Raw genomic sequence first — 24,041 nt, forward strand, 5'->3', positions numbered from 1 at the left:
TCCCTAGTCTGTACAAGCTGACTTTGTCAAAGCTTACTACCTAATACACTGTGTACAAAACATTAGGAACACCTTCCTAATATTGAGTGGCACCCCCTTTTGCCCTCAGAACAGCCTCAATTCGTAGCGGCATGGACTACAAGGTGACGAAAGCATTCCACAGGGACGCTGGCCCATGTTGACGCCAATGACCCACACAGTTGTGTCAAGTTGGCTGGATGTTCTTTGGGTGGTGGACCATTCTTGATACACACGGGAAACTGTAGAGCGTGAAAAACCCAGCAGCGCTGCACCTGGCACCTACTACCATACCCCGTTCAAAAGCACCTAAATATTTTTTATTGCCCATTCAATAAGGGATCATAGCTTTCACCTGGCCAGTCTGTCATGGAAAGTGCAAGTGTTCCTAATGTTTAGTACACTCAGTTTACAGAACACCTAGTAAGTGTAACACTTACGTTCATCATCACTTACCTCCTGCACAGGCTGCCATGAACTTCTCACTCGGCAGCTCACGGGTGACAATCAGATGGGTAGTTCCGTCTTTATAAACCTGGAAGATCAACACATCTGCGTTTGACTCCACCAAGGCAAAACATCTAAATAAAAGCGTGATGTTTTGGTGGCATTGAAAATATCCTACGCGGTCGGCCAACTCATTTGATATAGGCCTAGTACATAGAAAATAAAACAACGGATAGCAAGAGGTCAGCAACTAAAGTTCTAAACTGACCAGTGACCGTTCTTGCCGTGACCTTCCCGCAGAGTCCTGGCGGGGATAAAGGGATACGAACTTTGCAGCACATTGTGTGCCCCTGAGACTGGAGGCAAATGTACAGTAACTATAATAAGAGCCAATTGAGGGCAAGGATAAAATGACAGAGTCAAAAATACATCCCAACATCAGAAACCAATTAAGGTCAGTTTTCAGGACTAATCACCCACTGTTCATCTTTCCTCAATGAACTGTCTTGACAGTGACAGGTGCCATCCAGCTCTCATAATGGCTGTCTCACAGCCTGGCCTTTGGTGCTATTTTCTGCTTATAAAAAAGGGGAGAGTGAGGGTTGAGCGGGAAAGCCCGTAGCTATGATGTCAACACTTACAGAGCCACCAATGTACTTTCCACCCAGTTGAACGATTCCATGGAGCAACTTTCCCTTCTTCTGGAGATTCTTGATCCCAGACACTTGGAACACATGTTTGGTGTCCACCATCCTGATAAAAGACAACACATGAAGACTAGTCTACTATACATTATGTCATGCCTTGCTTGAGTAGAAATAACAGTAGAGCAAGCTAGCAAGACTGTCCTTTACTTTTGCAACAGACGTTTTCAGTGGGTATCTGAACTGCAGATAACTAGCCAGTTAACGTTAGCTAGCTAGCGGAGGACGTCAATGGAATTTCAGAATGATGTAGAAACCAATAGAACGCCCGAGGGGAAGTTCATATTGCGCTTTCATTAAATCCCTGGATATGTCAGTAAGACTGGCTAGTTGTCTAGTAGGTACTAGTTCGGTTAGTGTTGAACTAAAAACAATATACCGTTAACGTTAAAGTACCTTGGCATGTGCATGTGACGTCCACACTAACGCTATCTAGCTAGCGCCAAAATTCAGACGCCATGACCAGACTTGACAGTCGATACCATTTCGCGAGCCGTCAATATTTTATTTCTCTAGACTGACATTTGATTCGTTCAACAACATGTTGCTATATTTATCGAAACTACAATTAAATCGTGCATACGGGTTAATAAACTAGCAACATATTGGACTATCATTGAGCAAAATATAGGTGTTTTGCCACTCTTGTGCTAAGAAGAAACTACTCTATCTTGACAGTAAACTGCGCTAGTGGGAGGGGGGGGTCCACGACACATATATTTTTTTAAACACACATTATTTTAACATTGCATGGTTTCATTAATGAGAAGCAAATTCCTATATTATAATTTTCATAACAAATTCAATTGTGCATGGGTATCACGTCTCAAAACCGTTGAATATAAAAAAAGATTAACTAAAATCCCTCCCTATTATGCCTGAAACTTGGAGCATTCCGACCTGCGGAAGTTTTCCCTTGGTTGCTTCCGGGTGGTTGTCACAGACGCTTTGTGGATAATTCAGATTAGTTACAAATGGAGCAGATTGTAACAGATTTTCATTGACTGCAAACAAAACGCTCTGATTGAGAGGTGTGTAGCCTATCGTCTATTTATATGTATATTTCAAACGTTTTCATAGCCTTGTAGGCGTTCAAAAACGTTAATAGGTTGTGTATCCTCAGCATGCAGGATTCTTAATCGTTTTAAAATCTTTTGGCCAATGTAGAGTAACGTTAGTCTGTAATGTATCCAATTCTCTTTCTGGTATGGCTACATGGGGACCAATCAATGGGACCAAGGGACAACATGACAGGCTGAGACAAGCGAAATATATGCCTCTGACTGTACCCATGGTCAGTTTATTAAATGAAGATATAGGAGAAGAAAAAAGGTTTCATTGGGCTTTATATGCCTATTTTCACTATATTGCCTCCTTGACTTAGGCTCATGGCTGTAGGCTACTAGATAGGCTACTTCTTCAAAATCCCCTAATGGGATTATGATATTGATGGCTGTCTCTTGGTAACAAAGAAATGGATTAAAAGCCATCAGTACTTTATAGCTTCTAATTTGTGTTTTGTTGTATCTAAACCTCACACTTATAACAGGCAAAAGTGTATGCAGGCCGTTCTGTTATTCGGCTCTGACCTCACATGTGAGCTAATAGAGAGAGGCTAAACTGTTAAGGGCGCAATCCGGCATTAGTGCATCCATTTTTAGACTTTTAAATTGATTATAGCCATTAGTTATTGAAGAATATAACATGAAAGCCTCCTGAGCTTAGTTCAACTGTCTTACCCCATCAGAATCCAAAATATGAGTTTGTTAAACTCAATTATTGGTTCACAATGTTGTAAAAAATAAACACTGTAGGCCATAGCTTATCAAATCAAATGTTATTTGTCACATGTGCCGAATACAACAGGTACAACCTTACCGTGAAATGCTTACTTACAAGCCCTCTACCAACAATGCAGTTTTAAGAAAATAGAGTTAAGAAAATATTTAATAAATAAACTAAAATATATTTTTAAAATAAAGTAACACAATAAAATAACAATAATGAGGCTATCTACATGGGTACCGGTACCGAGTCAATGTGCGGGGGTAGTTTAGTCAAGGTAATTTGTACATGTAGGTAGGGGTAAAGTGACTATGCATAGATTATAAACAGCGAGTAGCAGCAGTGTAAAAAATAAAGGGCGGGGGGGGTAGCCAATAGTCCGGTAGCCATTTTGATTAATTGTTCAGCAGTCTTATGGTTCGGGGTTAGAAGCTGTTAAGGAGCCTTTTGAACCTAGACTTGGTGCTCCGGTACCGCTTGCCGTGCAGTAGCAGAGAGAACAGTCTATGACTTGGGTGACTGGAGTCTTCGACCATATTTTGGGCTTTTCTCTGACACCGCCTAGTTTCTAGGTCCTGGATGGCAGGAAGCTTGCCCCCGGTGATATGTACGCACTACCCTCTGCAGCGCCTTATGCTGAGCAGTTGCCATACCAGGCGGTGAAGCTACCAGTCAGGATGCTCTCGATGGTGCAGCTGTCAAACTGTTTGAGGATCTGGGGACCCAATGCAAAATCTTTTCATTGTCCTGAGGGGGAAAATGCGTTGCGCCTTGAATTTGAGAGTTTTTACATTTCTCCAGCCCCATCTATCAGCTGTTCGCCAAAAAGAAAAGTGGCAGGGTATTGCTTTATTGTTGTTTGAATCCCAGATTTCCCCTTTAATAGAAGGCCTTTTATATTAATGGGCTAATGCTGTGTTTGTAACCAAGTGGAAAGATGGCCAGTTTTTTTTTGTGACCTAATTAATTGCCAAATTTGTCATTGTCTATCTTATGCACAGTACCAGTCAAAAGTTTGGACACACCTACTTCCAGCTTTTATTTTTTTTAAACTATTTTCTACATTCTAGAAAAATAGTGATGACATCAAAACTATGAAATAACACATATAAAATCATGTTGTAATCAAGACAGTGTTAAACAAATCAAAATATATTTTATATTTGAGATTCTTCAAAGTAGCCGTCCTTTGCCTTGATTACATTTTTGCACACTCTTGGCATCCTCTCAACCACCTTAAGGAGTTAAGTGGTGACAAGGTAGGGGTGGTATACAGAATATTTGGTAAAAGATCAAGTCCATTTTATGCCGAGAACAGCTCAAATAAGCAAAGGGAAATGACAGTTCATCATTAGTTTAAGACATGAAGGTCAGTCAATCAGGAACGTTTCAAGAACTTTGAAAGTTTCTTCAAGTGCAGTCGCAGAAACCATCAAGCGCTATGATGAAACTGACTCTCATGAGGACCGCCACAGAAAAGGAAGACCCAGAGTAACCTCTGCTGCAGAGGATTAGTTCATTAATGTTAACTACACCTCAGATTGCAGCCCAAATAAATGCTTCACAGAGTTCAGGCAACAGACACATCTCAACATCAACTGTTCATGGGAAACGGCGTGAATCAGGCCTTCATGGTCGAATTGCTGCAAAGAAACCACTACTAAAGGACCCCAATAATAATAAGAGACTTGCTTGAGCCAAGAAACATGAGCAATGGACAGTGGAAATCTATCCTTTGGTCTGATGAGTCCAAATTTGAGATTTTTGCTTCCAACCACTGTGTCTTTGTGAAACTCAGAGGTGAATGGATGATCTCTGCATGTGTGATTCCCACCGTGAAGCATGGAGGAGGAGGAGGTGTGATGGTGTGGGGAGGCTTTGCTGTCTTTGATTTATTTAGAATTCAAGGCACACTTAACCAGCATGGCTACCACAGCATTCTGCAGCAATACGCTATCTCGTCTGGTTTGCTCTTAGTGGGACTATCATTTGTTTTTCAACAGGACAATGACCCAAAACACACCTCCAGGCTGTGTAAGGGCTATTTGATCAAGGAGAGTGATGAAGTGCTGCATCAGATGACCTGGCTTCCACAATCACCCGATCTCAACCCAATTGATATGGTTTGTGATGAGTTGGACCGCAGAGTGAAAGAAAAGCAGCCAACAAGTGCTCAACATATGTGTGAACTCCTTCAAGACTGTTGGCAAAGCATTCCTCATGATGCTGGTTGAGAGAATGCCAAGAGTGTGCAAAGCTGTCATCAGGGCAAATAAAGGGTGGCTACTTTGAATGATTCCATATGTGTTATTTCATAGTTTTAATGTCTTCACTATTATTCTACAAAGAAAAACCATTGAATGAGTAGGTGTGTCTAATTTGGACCGGTACTGTATATTTTTCAAATAATGACTCTCTGGGATAAAGTAACATGTCTCACAACTAAGAGGCAGGGCGGGAAGGCACTTCACAACAGTGTTTCAGGTGAAGCCAGGTGTTTTATTTACAGCAAGGTGATAGCGGTAGGCAGTTCAGAACACCTTCCTAATACTGAGTGTTCATTTTGTTCTTCATGGCATGGTGAATATCTAGCTTGTGCTTCACCTGTGGAGAACAATGAAAGGTGGAAAGAGACCCAGTACACTGCATTGTGTGCTAGCATGTGAATTATTTGAGAACTTTTATATGACTGGCCTGGGTGACACATCGTATTCTGTTTCAGGAAGATTTTTACAGCAATGTGCATAAATGCACATTGGTGCCAATGGAGCAGAAGGGAACTTGGAAACTAAAGTCTCTGAGATTGGTCTCAAGCCTGTTGATACTTTTTTCTTATGAATTTTGAAGGGGTCACAGCACCAATGTCTGTTTTAATTGATGAAATGTATTTTCCATGATCGTCTTTCAAACTTTTTTCTAGTGACCCCAGAGGTTCTTCTTCTATGGTATTATGGTGGTCCACAAACATATATTAGAGGTGCATGCCGCCACCCACTGTGCGGGGTGGTATAGAATATATATTTTTCAGTATATTGTTCTCAAATAATTAACAAAAGGCAAAAATCAATGTAATCCTTTAGTCAGATTCAAATGTCAATGAAGTTGGCAGTGAAGTCCTGGAGAGCCAAGAACCTTTCAGCCGCAGATACAATTATGGCCAGTTTCTTGGACTTCTTGTTCGTTTGGGAAGTACAATTCATCACATGTGCAATAAATGCCACAAATTCTACCTTCTTCACTGTCAGCATATCAGTTTCCCTCAACTGTTTAATGACACTGAATCTCCACAGGCTGCGGGGGCATCCACCTCCATATCTTCAGCTCCAGTCTCCTTCGACTACAGTATTTCAGCTGCCTCTGTGTGGAGACCTCCTGTACAGCCCTGACCCTTGCCACTTCAAACTCATTCACCCTAACTGGGCACTCCAGGGAATTGTGAATGTGATTTTTCAGCACAATTGCAATGCAGTAAATCTTCAGATTCTTCATCAACATTACTTCCCGGACACACAATTCCAGCAGAACAACAGCTTGGACACGAAAACTCTCACCTCGTATCTCACATATCCCAGCTTCACATGTGAAAGGAGATATTCTTTGCCAATAATACAGACAGGATTTCCTCGATTTTTCCGTCCACGACGCAGTTCAGACAGCGTGCTCCAACAAAGTCCTGGTATAGTCCTTGTAAACCACGAGGCCTCAACATCCATCGTGACGCCAGAGATGATTCCTTTTAACGGTGCTCTGCTTCAAAAATCTACGTTGCCCAATCTACATCTTCCCCATAAAGTGTCTTCTGAAAGTATTCATACCCCTTGACTTATTCCACATTTTGTTGTGTTGAAGCTTTAATTGATAATGGATTAACTTGAGGTTTTTCTCTCACCCATCTACACACAATACCCATAATGGTAAAGTGAAAACATGTTTTTAGAACTGTTTGCAAATTTATTGAAAATGAAATACAGAAATATATAATTTACACAAGTATTCACACCCCTGAGTCAATACTTTGTTGAAGTACATTTGGCAGTGATTACAGCTGCGAGTATTTCTGGGTAAGTCTCTAACAGCTTTCCACACCTGGATTGTGTAATATTTGCCCATTATTCTTTTAAAATTGCTCAAGCTCTGTCAAATTGGTTGTTGATCATTGCTAGACAACCATTTTCAGATTTTGCCATAGATTTTCAAGTAGTCAACACTGTAACTTGGCCACATTCAGTGTCTTCCTGCTAAGCAACTCCAATGTAGATTTGGCGTTGTGTTTTAGGTTATTGTCCTGCTGAAAGGTGAATTCATCTCCCAGTGTCAGGTGGAAAACAGAATGAACCAGGTTTTCAGGTATTTTTCTGTGCTGTGGTCCATTCTACAATGTTGTTGATCCCATCCTCAGTTTTCTCCTATCACAGTTATTAAATGATGTAACTGTTTTAAAGTCATCATTGGCCTTAATAGTGAAATCCCTTAGTGGTTTCCTTCCTCTCTGGCAACTGAGTTAGGAAGGACGCCTGTATCTTTGTAGTGACTTGGTGTATTCATACACCATCCAAAGTGTAATTAATAACTACACCAAGTCTGCTTTTTGTATGTTTAACCAGCTACCAAGATGTGCCCTTTCTTGCAAGGCATTGGAAAACCTCCCTGGGCTTTGTGGTAGACAATTCACTGCTGGATTGAGGGACCTTACAGATAATTGTATGTTTGGGGTACAGAGATTAAGTAGTCATTCAAAAATAATGTTAAAAACTATTATTGCACACAGAGTGAGTACATACAACTAATTATGTGACTTAAGCACATTTTTACCCTTGAACGTATTTAGGATTGCCATAGCCTGGGTTGAATACTCATTGACATTTCACCACATTTCAAGACATTTCACCTTTTCATTTTTTTTGTAAAAAACAACAACATAATTCCACTTTCACGTTGTGGGGTAATGTGTGTAGGCCAGCGACAGAAGACTAATTTTAAACAATTTGAAATTCAGGCTATAACACAACAAAATGTGGAAAAGGGGTGTGAATACTTTTAAAATGCACTGTAGGTTGATGTAGAGCCATAATGCCTTCTCGTTCTACTCTTTCGACACACAATAAGTCAAAACAACTTTGGGTAACTCTGACCAGCTCCACTTTTCCTAATGCATCCTTTACCATCCTCAATACTTGAAACGGATCCCACAAACAAGTGTAATTGTTAGTGAATTGTACTCCAACCCAAAAATTATACTCATATACAACTTTAGCCCTTTTATTCCCCATTTTCCTTTATCACTGTCTTCCACTCTTGACCCCAGAGGTTATTCTCAGGTGTTACTTTTTATAGTAATCAGGGCGACTGGTGAAGTAAAACAATCACAGTAAGGTACTTAGTTGTTTATTATTAAAAATTATTTGATATTGAGATAAAATTGTCTGAGGTGGAACCTTTAAAATTTTAAATGTTGACTAAATTAATGTTACTTTTTTGGGGGGGATGTATACTTCATATTTTAGGGCACACTATAAGGACTATAATGACACCAAGATGTTGTCTGTATCATGTATGATTCACGGATCATAGGGTCTTACCGGAGCAAAAGGGCCTAATATGGCCACTTTCATCATGATTTTAACACATTGTTTATGATACAAATGTAAAGCATGTCAAACATCCTCTTTCCCTTGAAGTTTATATGTGAGAATTTCCAGAACAATCTGACATACCCAAAATATTTTCGGGCCATCCTGGTGTCCTCCAGTAGCAGTCTACCCCCTTCCTCTAAAACAGACTGGCATGAATCAAATCAAAATGTATTTGTCACATGCGCCAAATACAACAGGTGTAGACTGTGAAATGCTTACTTTCAAGTCCATAGCCAACAATGTAGTTCAAGAAATAGAGTTAAGAAAATAAACTAAAGTTTTAAGAAATTATCAAAAAGTAACACAAGAAAATGACGTAACAATAACGAGGCTACATATGCAGGGGGGTCAATGTAGTTAGTCCGGATGGCCATTTGGGGGTAGAAGCTGTTAAGTAGCCTTTTGGTCCTAGACTTGGCGCTCCGGTACCACTTGCCGTGCGGTAGCAAAGAGAACAGTCTATGACTTGGGTGACTGAGTCTTTGACAATTTTTTGGGCCTTCGTCTGACACCGCCTAGTATATAGGTCCTGGATGTCAGAAAGCTTGGCCCCAGTGATGTACTGGGCAGTACGCACTACTCTCTATAGTGCCTTACGGTCAGATGCCGAGCAGTTGCCATTCCAGGCTGTGATGCAACCAATCAGGATGCTCTCGATTGTGCAGCAGTATACATTTTTGAGGATCTGGGGACCCATGCCAACTATTTTTTGTCTCCTGAGGGGGAAAAAGGTTTTGTCGTGCCTTCTTCACAACTGTCTTGGTGTGTTTGGACCATGATAGTTCGTTGGTGATGTGTATACCACGGAACTTGAAACTCTCGACTCGCTCCACTTCAGCCCTGTTGATGTTGATGGAGACCTGTTCGGCCCTCCTTTTCCTATAGTCCATGATCAGCTCCTTTGTCTTGCTCATATTGAGGGAGAGGATGTTGTCCTGGCACGCCAGGTCTTTGACCTCCTCCCTATAGGCTGTCTCATCATTGTCAGGGATCTGGCCTACCGCTATTGTGTCATCAGCAAACTTAATGATGGTGTTGGAGTCGTGCTTGGCCACGCAGTCATGGGTGAACAGGGAGTACAAGAGGGGACTACGCACACACCCCGAAAGGGCCCCGGTGTTGAGGATCAGCATGGCAGATGTGTTGTTGACTACCCTTACCACCTGGGGACGACCCATCAGGAAGTCCAGGATCCAGTTGCAGAGGGAAGTGTTTAGTCCCAGGGTCCTTAGCTTAGTGATGAGCTTTGTGGGCACTATGGTGTTGAACGCTGAGCTGTAGTCAATGAACAGCATTCTCACATAGATGTTCCTTTTGTCCAGGTGGAAATGGGCAGTGTGGACTGCGAATGAGATTGCGTCATCTGTTGATCTGTTGGGGTGGTATGCGAATTGGGGTGGGTCTAGGGTTTCTGGCATGATGGTGCTGATGTGAGCCATGACCAGCCTTTCAAAGCACTTCATGGCTACCAACGTGAGTGCTATGGGGCGGTAATCATTTAGGCCAGGTTATTTTTGCTTTCTTGGGCACAATGACTATGGTGGTCAGTTTGAAACATGCAGGCATTACAGAATCAGTCAGGGAGAGGTTGAACATTACAGGGAAGACTCTTTCCAGTTGATCCGGGCATGCTTTGAGTACCTTTCCTGGTAATCCGTCTGGCCCCACGGCTTTGTGAATTTTGTCCTGTTTAATTAAAGGTCTTGCTCACATCGGCTACGGAGACAATGATCACACAGTCGTCCAGAACAGCTGACGTTCTCATGCATGCTTCAGTGTTGCTTGCCTCAAAGAGCGAACATAAAAGGCATTTACCTCGTCTGGTATGATCCGGTGTAGTAGGATTCAATCAATCTGGTTGGGGTATGTACGTACGTACGTATGGTCACTGTGGGGACAACGTTGTTGATTCACTTATTGATGATGCCGGTGACAGAGGTGGTATATTCCTCAATGCCATTGGATGAATCCTGGAACATGTTCCAGTCTGTGCTAACAAAAGAGTCCTGTAGCGTAGCATCCGCATCTGACCACTTCCGTATTGAGCGAATCACTGGTACTTCCTGCTTTAGTGTTTGCTTGTAAGAAGGAATCAGGAGGATAGAATTATGGTCAGATTTGCCAAATGGAGGGTGAGGGAGAGCTTTGTATGCATCTCTGTGTGTGGAGTAAAGATGGTCTAGAGTTTATTTCCCCCTCTGTTTGCACATGTGACATGCTGGTAGAAATAAGGAAAAACAGATTTAAGTTAACCTGCATTATAGTCCTCGGCCACTAGGAGTGCCGCTTCTGGATAATCATTTTCTTTGATCATACCAACTCCCATCTCTCTAAAATACTTTAGAGTAAGACACTCTTAATCAGTGTAATGGCATTCGCAAGCTACATTTTCAGCACAGAGCCAAATAACCCATCAAATCCATCAACTCAAAAAAATACAGAAGTCTTATATTTATATTCTCAAATAACAAACAAGGAGAACTATACCCCTGTGCCAAACTTGGCCCCTCGACTCTAGGCACTTGGGCTCCCGAGTGGCACAGCGGTCTAATGCACTGCACCTCAGTGCTAGAGGTGTCACTACAGACTCTTGTTCTATTTCAGGCTGTATCACAACCTACCGTGATTGGGAGTCCCGTAGGGTGGCGCAAAATTGGCTCAGCATCGTCCGGGTTAGGGTTTGGCCGGGGGAGGCCGTCATTGTAAATAAGAATTTGTTCTTAACTGACTTGCCTAGTTAAATAAAGGTTAAATAATAAAACAATTTAAAAAATGAGTGCAAACAATCCGGGATGCCCCTACCCCAACACTAACCATAACCTGTCCATAGCGTGAATTAAGCTGCTTCTCCAAAGACTGATTTTAATTCCATTTAGCCTACTTTGATGCTATGTAATAGCAGCCTACAAATAGGCCTACTTAGATATTTCCACAGCATATAGGTAACGTTTAAGCATAAATTCAGTAGTAGGTCGACAATCGAATGAATGCAAGGGAGAAATAATGGGGAACATGAATCAACTCAATTTCAAACTGTATTTTGAGGCCTTGTGAAGCACAGTTACAGTGTTTTCATAGCTGCTTCTGAGAACACATTAGATCATTTTCTGAAATGTTTTGATGTCAAAATATGTACGTGTTTAATTTATTGTTTCTTTAAAAGAGGATGTTAGGTGCCCTCTTTTAAACCGTGTTGACTTTAACTTGACATGCTTTAAGTGGCTTTAAAATGCCAGCCTGGGGACGAGCTGCTAAATATTTCAGAACAATCTCTAACTGGGATTGTGTGAGAGGAGACTGCTACTGTAGATTCTCTCTGAGTGCTCTGAGTATACGTCTGCCCCAGTCAACCCAGTGGCAAGCAGTCAAAAATACACTGGGGCTCCTCAACATCTGCTTTCAAAATAGATAATGACAACACAAAAGATATCTACTGCTTCTGCTGCTAATGAGGCCCTGTGTGGTGACAATGTGAACCTGACACTCTCCCTTAACTCTCACGTGTACCACACACACGCGCGCACACACATGGGCGTTGATGCACATCCTGTGTGACACACTATCATCACCAGCCTCTGCCACACACGCTCTCTCCCATATAATTACACCGTCGAGTTCCTAATCCGCCGATTGAAAACCTACACGTCTCCAGAAGTCTCTCTATATACTCCCTCCCAGACAGAGTGCGAGGATGATGATGTGGGGAAGGAGAGGGGGTGAGGGGAGGATGAGGGAGGGAGGGAATAATCAAGTACAAGCTTAACTGCAGAGACTGTCAAGTGAAGAAAATAATATTTGTCCAGCTGGACAGGCCTCCCTTTGTGCGGGCTAAATGAATGTTGAGCTTTCTGTCTGGCGTGTCAGGGTGGTAGGCCTACGTACGGCAGGCTGTTTGGACTTTGACAGGGATTATTAAAATCACAGCAGATGAAGGGGAGAGGAGTGTGAGAAAGCCAAATTGACACTGACACTCTCCATTACATTCCATTTGACTCATGATGACGGTGTTGATATGGGCCGAGCCCCGCCAGCGCATGATTGGCTGTTCGAGGATGTGTTAAGCACCAAGGGGGCGTCATACTGAGGTGAACCGAGATGGATTGTTTATTTAAAGCCTGCAGTGAAGAATCCCCTTTCTTGTTAGTTATTTATTTACCTCGTTTTTAAAAAAACGTTAACTGGTTATAGTGTCACTGTCTGATAATACTTAGAAGCTATGCATTTTGATCAGGGGTCCTCCAACTGTAAGTGGAACAGAGGAAAGGGATGAGGTGGAACATATTTAAGTTGCCTCTTGTTTCAGGTGCAATTGATTTACGTCTCCTGATAACAATCTTGTTTGAGGAGAAATCAAATTACCATGTCTCATATGTGGTGTGTGTGTGTGTGTGTGTGTGTGTGTGTGTGTGTGTGTGTGTGTGTGTGTGTGTGTGTGTGTGTGTGTGTGTGTGTGTGTGTGTGTGTGTGTGTGTGTGTGTTTGTTTGGAGGGGTCCATCCATGGTCTATTTGATCAAATATCTTTGAATGTGATGGCTTCATTTTGTTACATTCATTATTTACTGTATGCATAATGCATTCAATAAGAGCTAAACAAGAGACCTATTGATTTTTTTTCTCCAAGAAAAACATCCATTGAACCAAAGCCTTTTTAGTCTGTGATACTGACAATGTCTTGTTTGTTGTTTTTGTGAGAAAATACATTTTCCATTATTCTCCGTTCGTTCTCACTCTCCTTCTTCTCTCTCGCTGTGCCCCAGGCAGGATGGAATGGCAGGGGGACCTTCCACAGGATCATGCCTTTGTAGAGCTCCTGCTTCCTGGGCTTCCCAGTGAGCTGGATATCCAACAGCTGCTCCGAGACACAGAGGACAAACTCAAACTCAATGCCTGCAGGTCAGTGTCTCTCAGGACCACCATAACTAGGACCCAGAGTTTGTCCACGGCCGGTATATACACCAAGTGTTCCAGAGTAGGAGTGCTGATCTAGGATCAGGTCCCCCCTTCTTATTCATTATGATTCAAAAGACTTATAAAACTTATACTAGATCATCACTCCTACTCTGAGATGCTTTTGAATACGGACTCTGGTCAGGTCATGTGCCCAGGTACGACTCCTGGCACAAGGGATTCTATGGGAATGTGAGCACAGTCAGCGAAGGCTCTATGCTGTAGCGGATGTGGGCAAAGTTGGGCACCATGCCACTTGGTGGGATGCTTGGTAGAATGGGATGCTTGGTAGAGAAAGGAGCGTGTCATCCCGATAATTTTTTGGGGTTGATGGGTTGCCCCGAGGATACGTCTATTCCACACTGACGTTTTCTTAATATCAAAGTTTTTCTGACAGGAGGTGAAACTCAAGAGTTTGGACACAGGCACTACACACATAGGCATACAGACAGGGACACACTCATACACAATCGTACACACACACACACACACACATACACATACAAACACATAAACCCACATACACACACACGATTTTTAATCTGAGATGTCCCAATTCTTGGCTGTCACGTTGGCATGAAGGATCGGGAGACAGACGCAGGAATGCGTAATCGTTTTTTAAAATTCTACCCAAATTACGGCGTGCCGTGCGCGGGAACGAAGGGCAAACAAACACGTTACAAAACACAGGGTTGAAACCCAAACTAAATAGCGAGAAGTACCTCGAAGAAATAATACACACACACAATGATTAACACACGGGACGAGACCTGTAATCATCTGCGCAATCCACAATGGCACGAAGCCAAAACATAAAGCCCAGGTACTCACACACACCAACTGACAATGTAAAAATAATCGACATCCCAATGGAAACCAAAGGGCACACTTATTCAAGTACAAATCTGTGGGAAAAGGGGACAGGTGTAAATAATGAAAGTTCCGGAGGGATCCGTGACAGAACCCCCCGACGCACTACACTAGCAGCACAACAACACCAGCCTCGAGGACGATCACAGGAAAGCAGTGCGGGTTGATCAGGAACCATTGCTGCTGTCGAAGTTGCGTTGTACCAGCTGTCAGAGCTGCTCACAGATCACTGCACCTGTACATAGCCCATCTGTAAACAGCCCATCTATCTACCTACCTCATCCCCATACAGTATTTTGCATTTATCTTGCACTCACTGTATATAGACTTTTTGTTTTCTTTTGTTCTACTGTATTATTGACTATGTTTTGTTTATTCCATGTGTAACTCTGTGTTGTTGTATGTGTCGAATTGCTATGCTTATTTTGGCCAGGTCGCAGTTGCAAATGAGAACTTGTTCTCAACTAGCCTACCTGGTTAAATAAAAGTCAAATAAAAAAAACGTCAGGCATTTCGAAATTGCTCCCAAGAATGAACCAGAATTGTGGAGGTCTCCAATTTTTTTCTGAAGTCTTAGCTGATTTCTTTTGATTTTTGCCATGATGTCAAGCAAGGAGGCACTGAGTTTGAACGTAGGCCTTGAAATACATCCGCAGGTACACCTCCAATTGACTCAAATTATGTCAGTTAGCGTATCAGATGCTTCTAAAGCCATGACATAATTTTCTGTAATTTTCCAAGCTGTTTAAAGGCACAGTCAACTTAGTGTATGTAAACTTCTAACCCTCTGGAATTGTGATACAGTGAATTATAAATTAAATAATCTGTCTAAACAATTGTTGGAAACAATACTTCTGTCATGCACAAAGTAGATGTCCTAACCGACTTGCCAAAACTATAGTTTGTTAACAAGAAATTTGTGGAGTGGTTTTGACAGGGATTATCAGTATTCCACTGCACTCAGACCACTTCCAGACAGTCCTAGCAAAAGTCTTGCTTGAGAAATTGCTCTTGCGAACAAGCAATTTTTGTAATGTACTTAATTGTTACCCAGAAATGATTTGATATTGAGATAAAAACAGCTGCATTGGGCCTTTAACATTTAGAAGACTCTACAACATGGTCTGGCCTTGTAGCATCCAACTCTGTTGTAAGTTTAATATTTTAGCACGTTGTTAAAGATAACTGCTGAAACCATTTGTATGTGTGTGTGTGTGTGTGTGTGTGTGTGTGTGTGTGTGTGTGTGTGTGTGTGTGTGTGTGTGTGTGTGTGTGTGTGTGTGTGTGTGTGTGTGTGTGTGTGTGTGTGTGCGTGCTTGAGTGTTTGCGTGCATACGTGTGCGTGTGTTCTGTTACTAATGAGCATTCCTAGTCGTTGCCAAGTATGTGTCGGAAACATCAGTGTGGGTTTGCAGTTATTAAAGGTTCATTTGAGAAGTGAATGGTTGATTAAGATGCTCGTTGTTTACATTTTGATCTTTTGTGAGCTTGAAGAAGTCAATTATCTCTGAAAGTATCACGGAAGCAGAGCCCTCAAGCTTTAGAAGATTCACTAATCTCAATTTACCATTTACAATGAAGAGCTCTTCTCCAACCTATGTGAAAGAACATGCTTTTTCAGCAACATTGCAGATTAAGAGCCTTTGATTGTCTGTCTGCCTCTTTTGTCCGTACTCCATCCGTTTGTATTCCGTTATGATAGAGCATGATAACATTATTCACTTATAGTAAAGGAGTGAATCTTAAGATATGTGCCCAGACTGAATTTTATGTAAATCTTGCATAGACAGTTGAAGCATATCCCATTTTAGGATTTAAACATCAAAGGGAACATTACACCTGCTTTTCCAACCAGTTACCACCGACTCATTTTGAGGTGTGTGAAAGCCACTTTGATGAGAACTTCTGCTCCAATACTACATTCTTAACCCCCCTCCCACATGAGATGGCTAGACAGGCCACCCGATTCTATGTCTGTCTCTCTCTTTCGTTCGTTCTCTCTCTCTCTCTCTTTGAAAATACCACACTAGGCTCTCAATATTTTGATGGCACATATTGAGGGAGGGAGAGAGGAACCAGAGGAGACCGGGCATAGTGAAGGAGGGAGGGAGGGGGAGGAGGAGGAGAGAGAGAAATCTATATTTCAGCTCTTTTATCCTTTGTGCTGCTGTGAGGGCGAGGATAGATGATGAGGGACAGGCTAAATGTGGCGGCTGAACAAAGCCTCTCACTCTGGTACCATTAGCGTTTGCGTCTCATCCCCCCCTTTTCTCACCCTCTTTTTGGGGGGAAAATGGGAACAAAATAATTGAAGATTCCACATCTTGAAACGAAAACCCTTGGGTAGGTAATTCAAGGCTTATTACTGAAGGCCAAGGCATTTTTCTTCCTTCTAAGCATTAAAGGGTTATTTTGTGTTCCTGTGGATATGGGAGAGGGATAACCATTATGAGAACAAAGGGACAGATAATGGGGAATTGGGCAAAAAATCTGGCGATCCCCACTCAGTCTGCACCTCCGGTCAGTCAGCCTTGGGCTCATCTCAGCCCATTTGGGGACTAGGAGACAGATGCTGGCAAGGCTCCTCTCTTACAGTACTTCCACCAAGGTCAGCCTCTGTCACACACAGAGGCAGTCGCACACGTATACACACACACACGTACACACACACCTGCTGCCTAATCCATTTATCAGTGTCTGGGACAAATTATGGAAGAGGAGGAGAGTGAAGGGAATCGGGACGATGAGGAGAGCGAGCGAGAGAGAGAGAGAGAGAGAGGGAGAGGGAGAGAGAGAGATAGAGGGAGGGAGAGAGATAAAGATAAAGAGAGATAAAGAGAAAGAGTGAGCTCCCACTGCCCACTCCCGTGAAGGAAGGCTTCAACCTATTTGTGGGTCAGACTGGCTGGCCTGCTCCCAGCTCTCAGATGTCAGAGATTTGCCTAAGAGCTGCTCCCTAATTGAAGGAGATTAAGATAGGCTGACAACGGGGCCCGGCTCCCCAAATTGAAATGCTGTAATCCATTAGGTTTCATCAAATGGTACACTTCAGGAGGCCAGCAGAAAAAGTCCTCTAATGAAGTGTCAGCGCAGGCCAAGGGACTGCAGACACTGCTGTCGCCTTTCTGCAAGGCAGGGAAATGGCTTACACTAGACGCCTGCCAACATTTCTCATAGTTATATCTGCCGTGTGTGTGAGTGCGTGTGCTTGCATGTACCTTAAACATGTATTTGTGTATATCAAACATGTACGTTTGTGTGTATGCGAGTGTGTGGCAGTGTGTGTGTGTGTGCCTGCGGTCTCTGGCAAGGTTGAGGGCACTAAGAGGGCCACGGGCAGGGCGAAGGGGGATCCGTTTCAGGCTGTTCATTGAACCCCATTCCCTCTTGTTTCCGTGTAGAATGGAGCCTTTTGATGGGGCAGATATTTGGTTCCCAGGCAGCCGGTCCAGTTTGGAGCTAGGGCTTATTTGAAAGGGATCGCTTCCAGCCCCCTCTCTGCTTTCCTCTCCCCGGAGCCTGACAGACAGCCCCGCAGCCCACCCACACTAAATTAATTCTGACAAGGAACTTAAGATAACGTCAATGCGCTGACTAATCACAGGATTGGGTTTCTGTAAGTCACAGAGCTGTGAAATGTGCCATCTAACAAAAGCCCTCCTATCGCTCCTTTCTTTGGGGTGAGAGGGTGGGGACGGAGTGGTGGTGGTGGTGTGCCCAGGCTGTCTTGTAGGGTATTGCTATAGCCCAATCTGAAAAACAATTCAGTTTCGTTGGAGGATGTGAGAAGGGGTAAGGAGGTGGGGAGTGATATGATTGACATGTTTGTCGAGAGACTTTAAAGGAACTTCTCCTCCACTCATCTCCCAGCCTTTTGTTTAGCTTTAACTATGTGGTTCTTTTCACCTCTGGTCTGTCCATTGTTCACTTTCACTTGGAGAATTGACTGGTGTTTTCTTGTGTCAAACTGCTGTCTTTCTCCTCCCTTCTCTATCTCGCGCTGCATTAGCTGTCTAGTGCTGCATTAGCTGTCTAGCTCTGCAGCTTGTGAGCTCTGTGCGGTGAAAGTCATTGTGGTTGAGGCTAATCCGGTGGAGTTGATTAATCTCCAGATTAGTTCCCACACCTCAGGTCTAAAGGTGATACACTGTGAGGTGTGGGGGGGGGGGCTCTGACATAGTCCATACACCCTGAGTTGGACCCCAGCCTGGCAGGTGGCACACAGACATTCAATCAAACTGTAAATCCTACAGTGGACCTTCAAAGCTGAGATGAGCAGAAAAGATGAGATGAGAGAGAGAAGTAGAGGTGGGATATAAAAGTGTGTACTGTATGTGCGTGCGTGTGCGTGCATGTGCGTGCGTGTGCGTGCAAGCGTGACTGTGTATGGCCGTATGTGTTCACCCGCACACGCGTTTCTTTCCATATAAAGAGGTAAAATGAGAGGTGTATGCTGTAAAATGGTGTGTTTTGATGGTGTTGAGAGGCAGGCTGACGGACCAGATGGATGCTCATTTAAGACCTGCTGTCTGAGTAAAGTCCTGGGGTGGAGCCCAGATCACACATCCACGTTTATGACTAACATTAAATAGACTGCCTCTATCTGCCTCGCCTGTACACATTTTAACATGAAGATATGTGGGCTAAAACAAATGTCAGCTTGGTCAGAAATGTGAAATGTCAGCATGGCATGGCTTTGATTGGTAGAGTGGAGCTAGTGATTTCTTGTTTCGTGCTATATTGGTTCATTTGGAGAAAAACATTGAGCTATATTCATTTGTGTGCGCGAACACAATTCAAACAATGCATATGTACTCAATACATAACGATGCACAAGAAAACCTTTCTCTGCATTAATGGGATACCATTCTTGAACACTGTGACATCCAAGGTAAGGGCAGAGAAGTTATTCAATCAAAACAAACAGCAATTGAAAAAAGACATTGATTTTAGGTGTGTGGGGGGTGCTGTTGTGTTCATTTTACAGACAGTGGGGGGGGACTGTTGTGTTCATTTTACAGACAGTGGGGGTGGACTGTTGTGTTCATTTTACAGACAGCACTGTCAGCGTTTCTCACACAAGCCGTTAGAGGTGGGAGCTAGTTGGAGCTAGCGCTGTTTTACAGCTAGCGCTGTTTTACAGCTAGCGCTGTTTTACAGCTAGCGCTTGACTATCGTTGTGTTCCCTCCAACAACACCTGTCACCACTTGGATGTCCTCTGTGGTGTCACAGACACACCACCACTCCCCTGGCGTGTTCTGGCTTTCTGTCAGTCAGCAAATGCAGCATCACATTGAAATGAGTAGACTGTCTATACATACAGCGTCGTCTAGCCAACTGAAACCACGTGTGCGGGATTCAATCGGCAGCAATTTGGATACAGATTGGTGGTCTATAACGTTTTATGCCCCACATTTTCCCTCTGAAAAGAAAGTGTGTCACGTTGAATGGTTATTTAATGTGTCGTCATTGGGAGACATCTGGATGTGTGTATCGCCGACTCGCAGGGGGCAGGAGGAGCTTTATAGACCCAGAGTGGTGAATGAGCTGGGTGTTAGTAAATTAAACTGTTTCCTTTTCCCTCTCTCTCTCTCTTCTCTCTCTCTCTCTCTCTGTATCTCTCTCTCTGTATCTCTCTCTCTCTCCCTTCTCTCTCTCCATCTCTCTTTCTCTGTCTCTCCCTTCTCTTTCTCACTCTCTCTCTCTCTCTCTCTCTCTCTTACTCTCTCTCTCTTACTCTCTGTCTCTCCCTTCTGTCTCTCCCTTCTCTCTCTCTTACTCTGTCTCTCCCTTCTCTCTCTCTCTTACCCTCTCTGTCTCTCCCTTTTCTCTCTCTCTCTCTCTCTCTCTCTCACTCTCTCTCTCTCACACGCACAGACGAGTGCTAGCATTGATTTTCATGGACACGACTAAACATGTTGAGCCTGCGAATGTCATATCTAATCTGTCACATTATCAAAGCTAAAATAACCCCCCACCCTGCAGGATTAACGACTCAACTAGGTCCTGTCTACCTAATGGCAGTTCCGTTATTTCTGGGCCCTAATCCCTACAGATCTGATAGATGCCGCTCTGCCTTACCACTGAGCTAGTATACAGCTGTCCCTTAAACTCAACAGTGAGGGCCTTACAGTAGAGTGGGCTATCCCCTGCAACCCGGCGCCTCTTCAGGATCGTCCAGGCCACAGCTTCAACTTTAGAGCACTATGGGGTGCTCTCTCTCGGGTTGGCTTAGCCCAGAATCATCTCCTCCTACGACGTCTACCAATGCGCTCAGCACCTATAGCTGTGTCTCAGGTTAGGTTATTTTATACCAATCACTCGAGTCCCCAATAGACTAATTAACCAGATGCGAAAAAATCCTCAACGAATCAAGTCTACTTCAGAAACCCACAGTAGAAGAGAGACTCTTTGATGACACTGGGTTACAGAACATTAAAGCAGGTTTATTCAAAATTCCAGAAACAGGCATAAAAAAATCCCAGATCAATCAACCAATCACAAATGATAAGCAAGAAAATGATAAGCAAAAATGTACAGTAAATGAAATTGATAGACAACCTTCAGCGCCCTTAACTAAACCCCTTTTGGGGTGTGCCAATAAAATATAATATAATTTTTTTAACCTTCTACAACTCTATAAACCGTTTGTTGGCTCCCCCTCAGGATGATAAGTCCCTCAGATGGCGTCTAAAACTTGAACAACTACTTCACTACAGACCCTGGTTCGATTCCAGGCTGTATCACAACCGGCCATGATTGGGAGTCCCATAGGGCAGCGCACAATTGGCCCAGCTTCGTCTGGGGTTAGGGTTTGGTCGGGGTAGGCCGTAATTGTAAAATAGAATGTGTTCTTAACTGATTTGCCTAGTTAAATAAAGGTTAAATAAAGGTTATATAATTAAAAAAATATATACATATATTTTTTTTAAATCCAGCAGTCGACAGGTTCTTCTGGCAAGCTCAGAAAAAATCCTAGCTCTTTTATTCCCTCCATTTTCCTTTCTGCTCACTCATTGTGGTTAACACCTACCCTAATGACGTATCTAGTAGTTAGACACCTAATGTGGCCCTCGTTCAAAAAGGTGCTTTTCCGGCCCCTTAACCCCAATCTTTTCTTCCCCTAAACAGGACGTCCATCCAATTCACCCCTAACCGTTCTAACCTGGCAATTTCCAGATCACGCAAACATCCTTATGTACCTTATTATTAACCTTAACCTTTTAAACATTCACTCTTCAACATGAATCTTCCTTACCGCAGTCAATTACAATCGTACTCCAACTCAATGCACCACTCCCATTACACCTTAAACATCCACCAGCTTAAACATTTCATCACGGCAACATTACAATGTTTCAACATTATAACCTTCCACCCTCAACCTCCTGCAGGCCCTCTGGCCTTAATCTAAGCTTTAAAAAAAAACATTGTTTATATGCCTCGTACTTTAAAGCAAACAGCATTATAACATTGTTAACTATTTTACGACATTACTCGAATCACCCTTATATATTTCCCCATGCTGTCAACCTTTAACATTTAACATATTTAACCTTTTAATCACTATTTTAATACATTATTTGACTTATTTTTCTTCTTTTCTTGAATCAATGTCAATTCTCTCTCAATGTTCATTCTTCTTTGTGCTCCGTGCGCGTGTGAAAGGGAAACGTCTTCACGAGTGTGTGCAGGGGTGGATGCAAATGTATCCCTAAAACGTCAGAGAACCCGGCCTTAACCTACTACCCTTGATAAGATAGAGGTAGTCTGTTAATATTTAGAGACCGGCGTGTGTGTGTGTGTGTGTGTGTGTGTGTGTGTGTGTGTGTGTGTGTGTGTGTGTGTGTGTGTGTGTGTGTGTGTGTGTGTGTGTGTGTGTGTGTGTGTGTGTGTGTGTGTGTGTGTGTGTGTGTGTGTGTGTGTGTGTGTATGTGTGTGTGTGTGTGTGGCGAGGGGATGCGAGAGAAGTGACACTGGGAGATGCACTTGTATCGGACGTGTGTAACACCACTTCACACCAGACACTCAGTACACACACACACACAGCCGGGATATATTGATGTCTGTGTTCATTACTGCTGATGTGTCTCTCTCAGGGTTTGGGTGTGTGTGTGTGTGTCGGCGGGGGGACAGGGAGGTGGGGGGAATACAGTACTGTTATGCAGTATGTGATGGAGGTGACAGTCAGAGGTTTATTGTGAGTGGCGTGTGTCTCTGTCCCTCTCCAGTATAGAACAGAGTCTGAAGGAACTGCAGGGGAAGATGGGTGAGTCCTGGACGGGGGAGCGTCCACCCAGCCCAACGGAATGTCTGCAGTGGTTTAACCCACGGAACCCCAGCACCGTCAGGCCTGTCGCCACAGGAAACCAGGAGCTCCTGGACTTCCTGAAAGCTCTGGTAACAACACATCATGATAATAATGATGAGAGAGGGGTGAACCTACAATGTACAATGCTATGTAGTTCACTAGCCAGTCAAAATGTGCTTAACAATAACCATCCATAAAATGAAAAAGATTTGCTGATCGTATTGATACCTATAAACATGTTGATAGCTCCTCTGTGAACCAACCTTCCTCCTCTTCAGCTCCAGTACCTTAGGAACGAGGAGGAGGGGCGAGAGGACGTGACCCTCCAGCTGCTCCACAACATCTCCTCCCAGTGTGGCGTGTCCTTCCCCAACACCACCCCCTCGCCCACCCCCCAACAGCCCGGCCCCTCGGCACACACCTCGCTCCACACGGTCAGGGACGACAGTGCTCTGGAGAGCCATGAGGTGTGGGACGAGGTACGGCTCCGGCTGCGGCGCCACCTGCTGGATAGACTTTCCTGTCCCCTCCCCGTCCCTCAGCGCATCTACTGTCTGCAGCAGCTGTTCTTCCTCTACCCAGAGTGGGAGGTGCTGACGCTCTACCAGGGCCTGAGGAGCCAGGCTGTCCTGTCTCTGCTCCACTCTGCCCTGGCCTCCAGCCCCGGTGGAAAGGAGACGGGCTTCGACAGGCTGGCCCTGGGGCTTCGTGCTGCCGCCCCAGCCCTGTGCTCGGCCCTCAGGGAGGAGCTCCAGGTCCTCAATGGGGTGGCCAAGCCCCATACCATTCTGGGTTTCCTGAATGCTGCCTACCTGAACACTGTGTCCCAGGAGCTGGGCACCATGATGGAGAGAGAGTGTGAGAACGCCCTAAAGGACAACACTACGCTGAGCGGTGGCAAGGGGAGGAAGAGCTCGGCCAGGACCAAGGCTACTGTAGGTCAGTGGAGCAAACCTCTTACTCTCTCTAAACTGTACCACACTCTCCCCACTCACACACTGTAAGGTTCTGCATTTATTTTCTTCATCAACCTTGTGTTCTGTTTCTTTGTGCTCTTGAACGTAGCCTTGTTTCTTTGTGCTCTTGAACGTAGCCTTGTCTTTCATTTTTGTTCATTGATTTCACCTGTGTTAGTTACTCACATGGTCTCATCAGCTCCTTATTTAGTTCAGTTCGTTCTGATTGTGCCGTTGTGAGGTATTGTTCGTTTTGACTTTATAAAGCCCTTTCCTAGCTTGTTTGTGAGAACCAGTTATAGCCTTCAGTCCTAGTTTTGATTCACCTGCCTGTTTGCCTACCTGTGTATGACCATTGCCTGCCTGTG

The 24,041-nt window shown here is 43.7% G+C and overlaps 2 protein-coding genes across 3 annotated transcripts in view; one reads left to right on the top strand and one right to left on the bottom strand.

Annotated features, from left to right (window-relative positions):
- Nucleotides 1-1,846, bottom strand: part of slf1 (SMC5-SMC6 complex localization factor 1) — a 36,973-nt gene extending 35,127 nt beyond the window's left edge. For both annotated transcript variants that reach the window (XM_024439549.1, XM_024439550.2), the window contains exons 1-3: nucleotides 1,566-1,846; nucleotides 1,107-1,218; nucleotides 475-553 (exon numbers count right to left, since the gene is read on the bottom strand). In XM_024439549.1, coding sequence (XP_024295317.1) covers nucleotides 475-553; nucleotides 1,107-1,218; nucleotides 1,566-1,579 — 205 coding nt within the window. In that variant the 5' untranslated portion in view covers nucleotides 1,580-1,846. The remainder of the gene's footprint in view (nucleotides 1-474; nucleotides 554-1,106; nucleotides 1,219-1,565) is intronic.
- A 258-nt stretch (nucleotides 1,847-2,104) lies between these two features.
- kiaa0825 (KIAA0825 ortholog) overlaps nucleotides 2,105-24,041 on the top strand; it is a 147,222-nt gene continuing 125,285 nt past the window's right edge. The window contains exons 1-4 of the mRNA XM_042330687.1: nucleotides 2,105-2,200; nucleotides 13,346-13,481; nucleotides 22,638-22,806; nucleotides 22,996-23,656. Of these exons, the coding sequence (XP_042186621.1) occupies nucleotides 13,351-13,481; nucleotides 22,638-22,806; nucleotides 22,996-23,656 (961 nt within the window). The 5' untranslated portion in view covers nucleotides 2,105-2,200; nucleotides 13,346-13,350. The remainder of the gene's footprint in view (nucleotides 2,201-13,345; nucleotides 13,482-22,637; nucleotides 22,807-22,995; nucleotides 23,657-24,041) is intronic.

Source organism: Oncorhynchus tshawytscha, linkage group LG12, assembly GCF_018296145.1.
Source record: "Oncorhynchus tshawytscha isolate Ot180627B linkage group LG12, Otsh_v2.0, whole genome shotgun sequence".
Taxonomy (NCBI): Eukaryota; Metazoa; Chordata; class Actinopteri; order Salmoniformes; family Salmonidae; genus Oncorhynchus; species Oncorhynchus tshawytscha.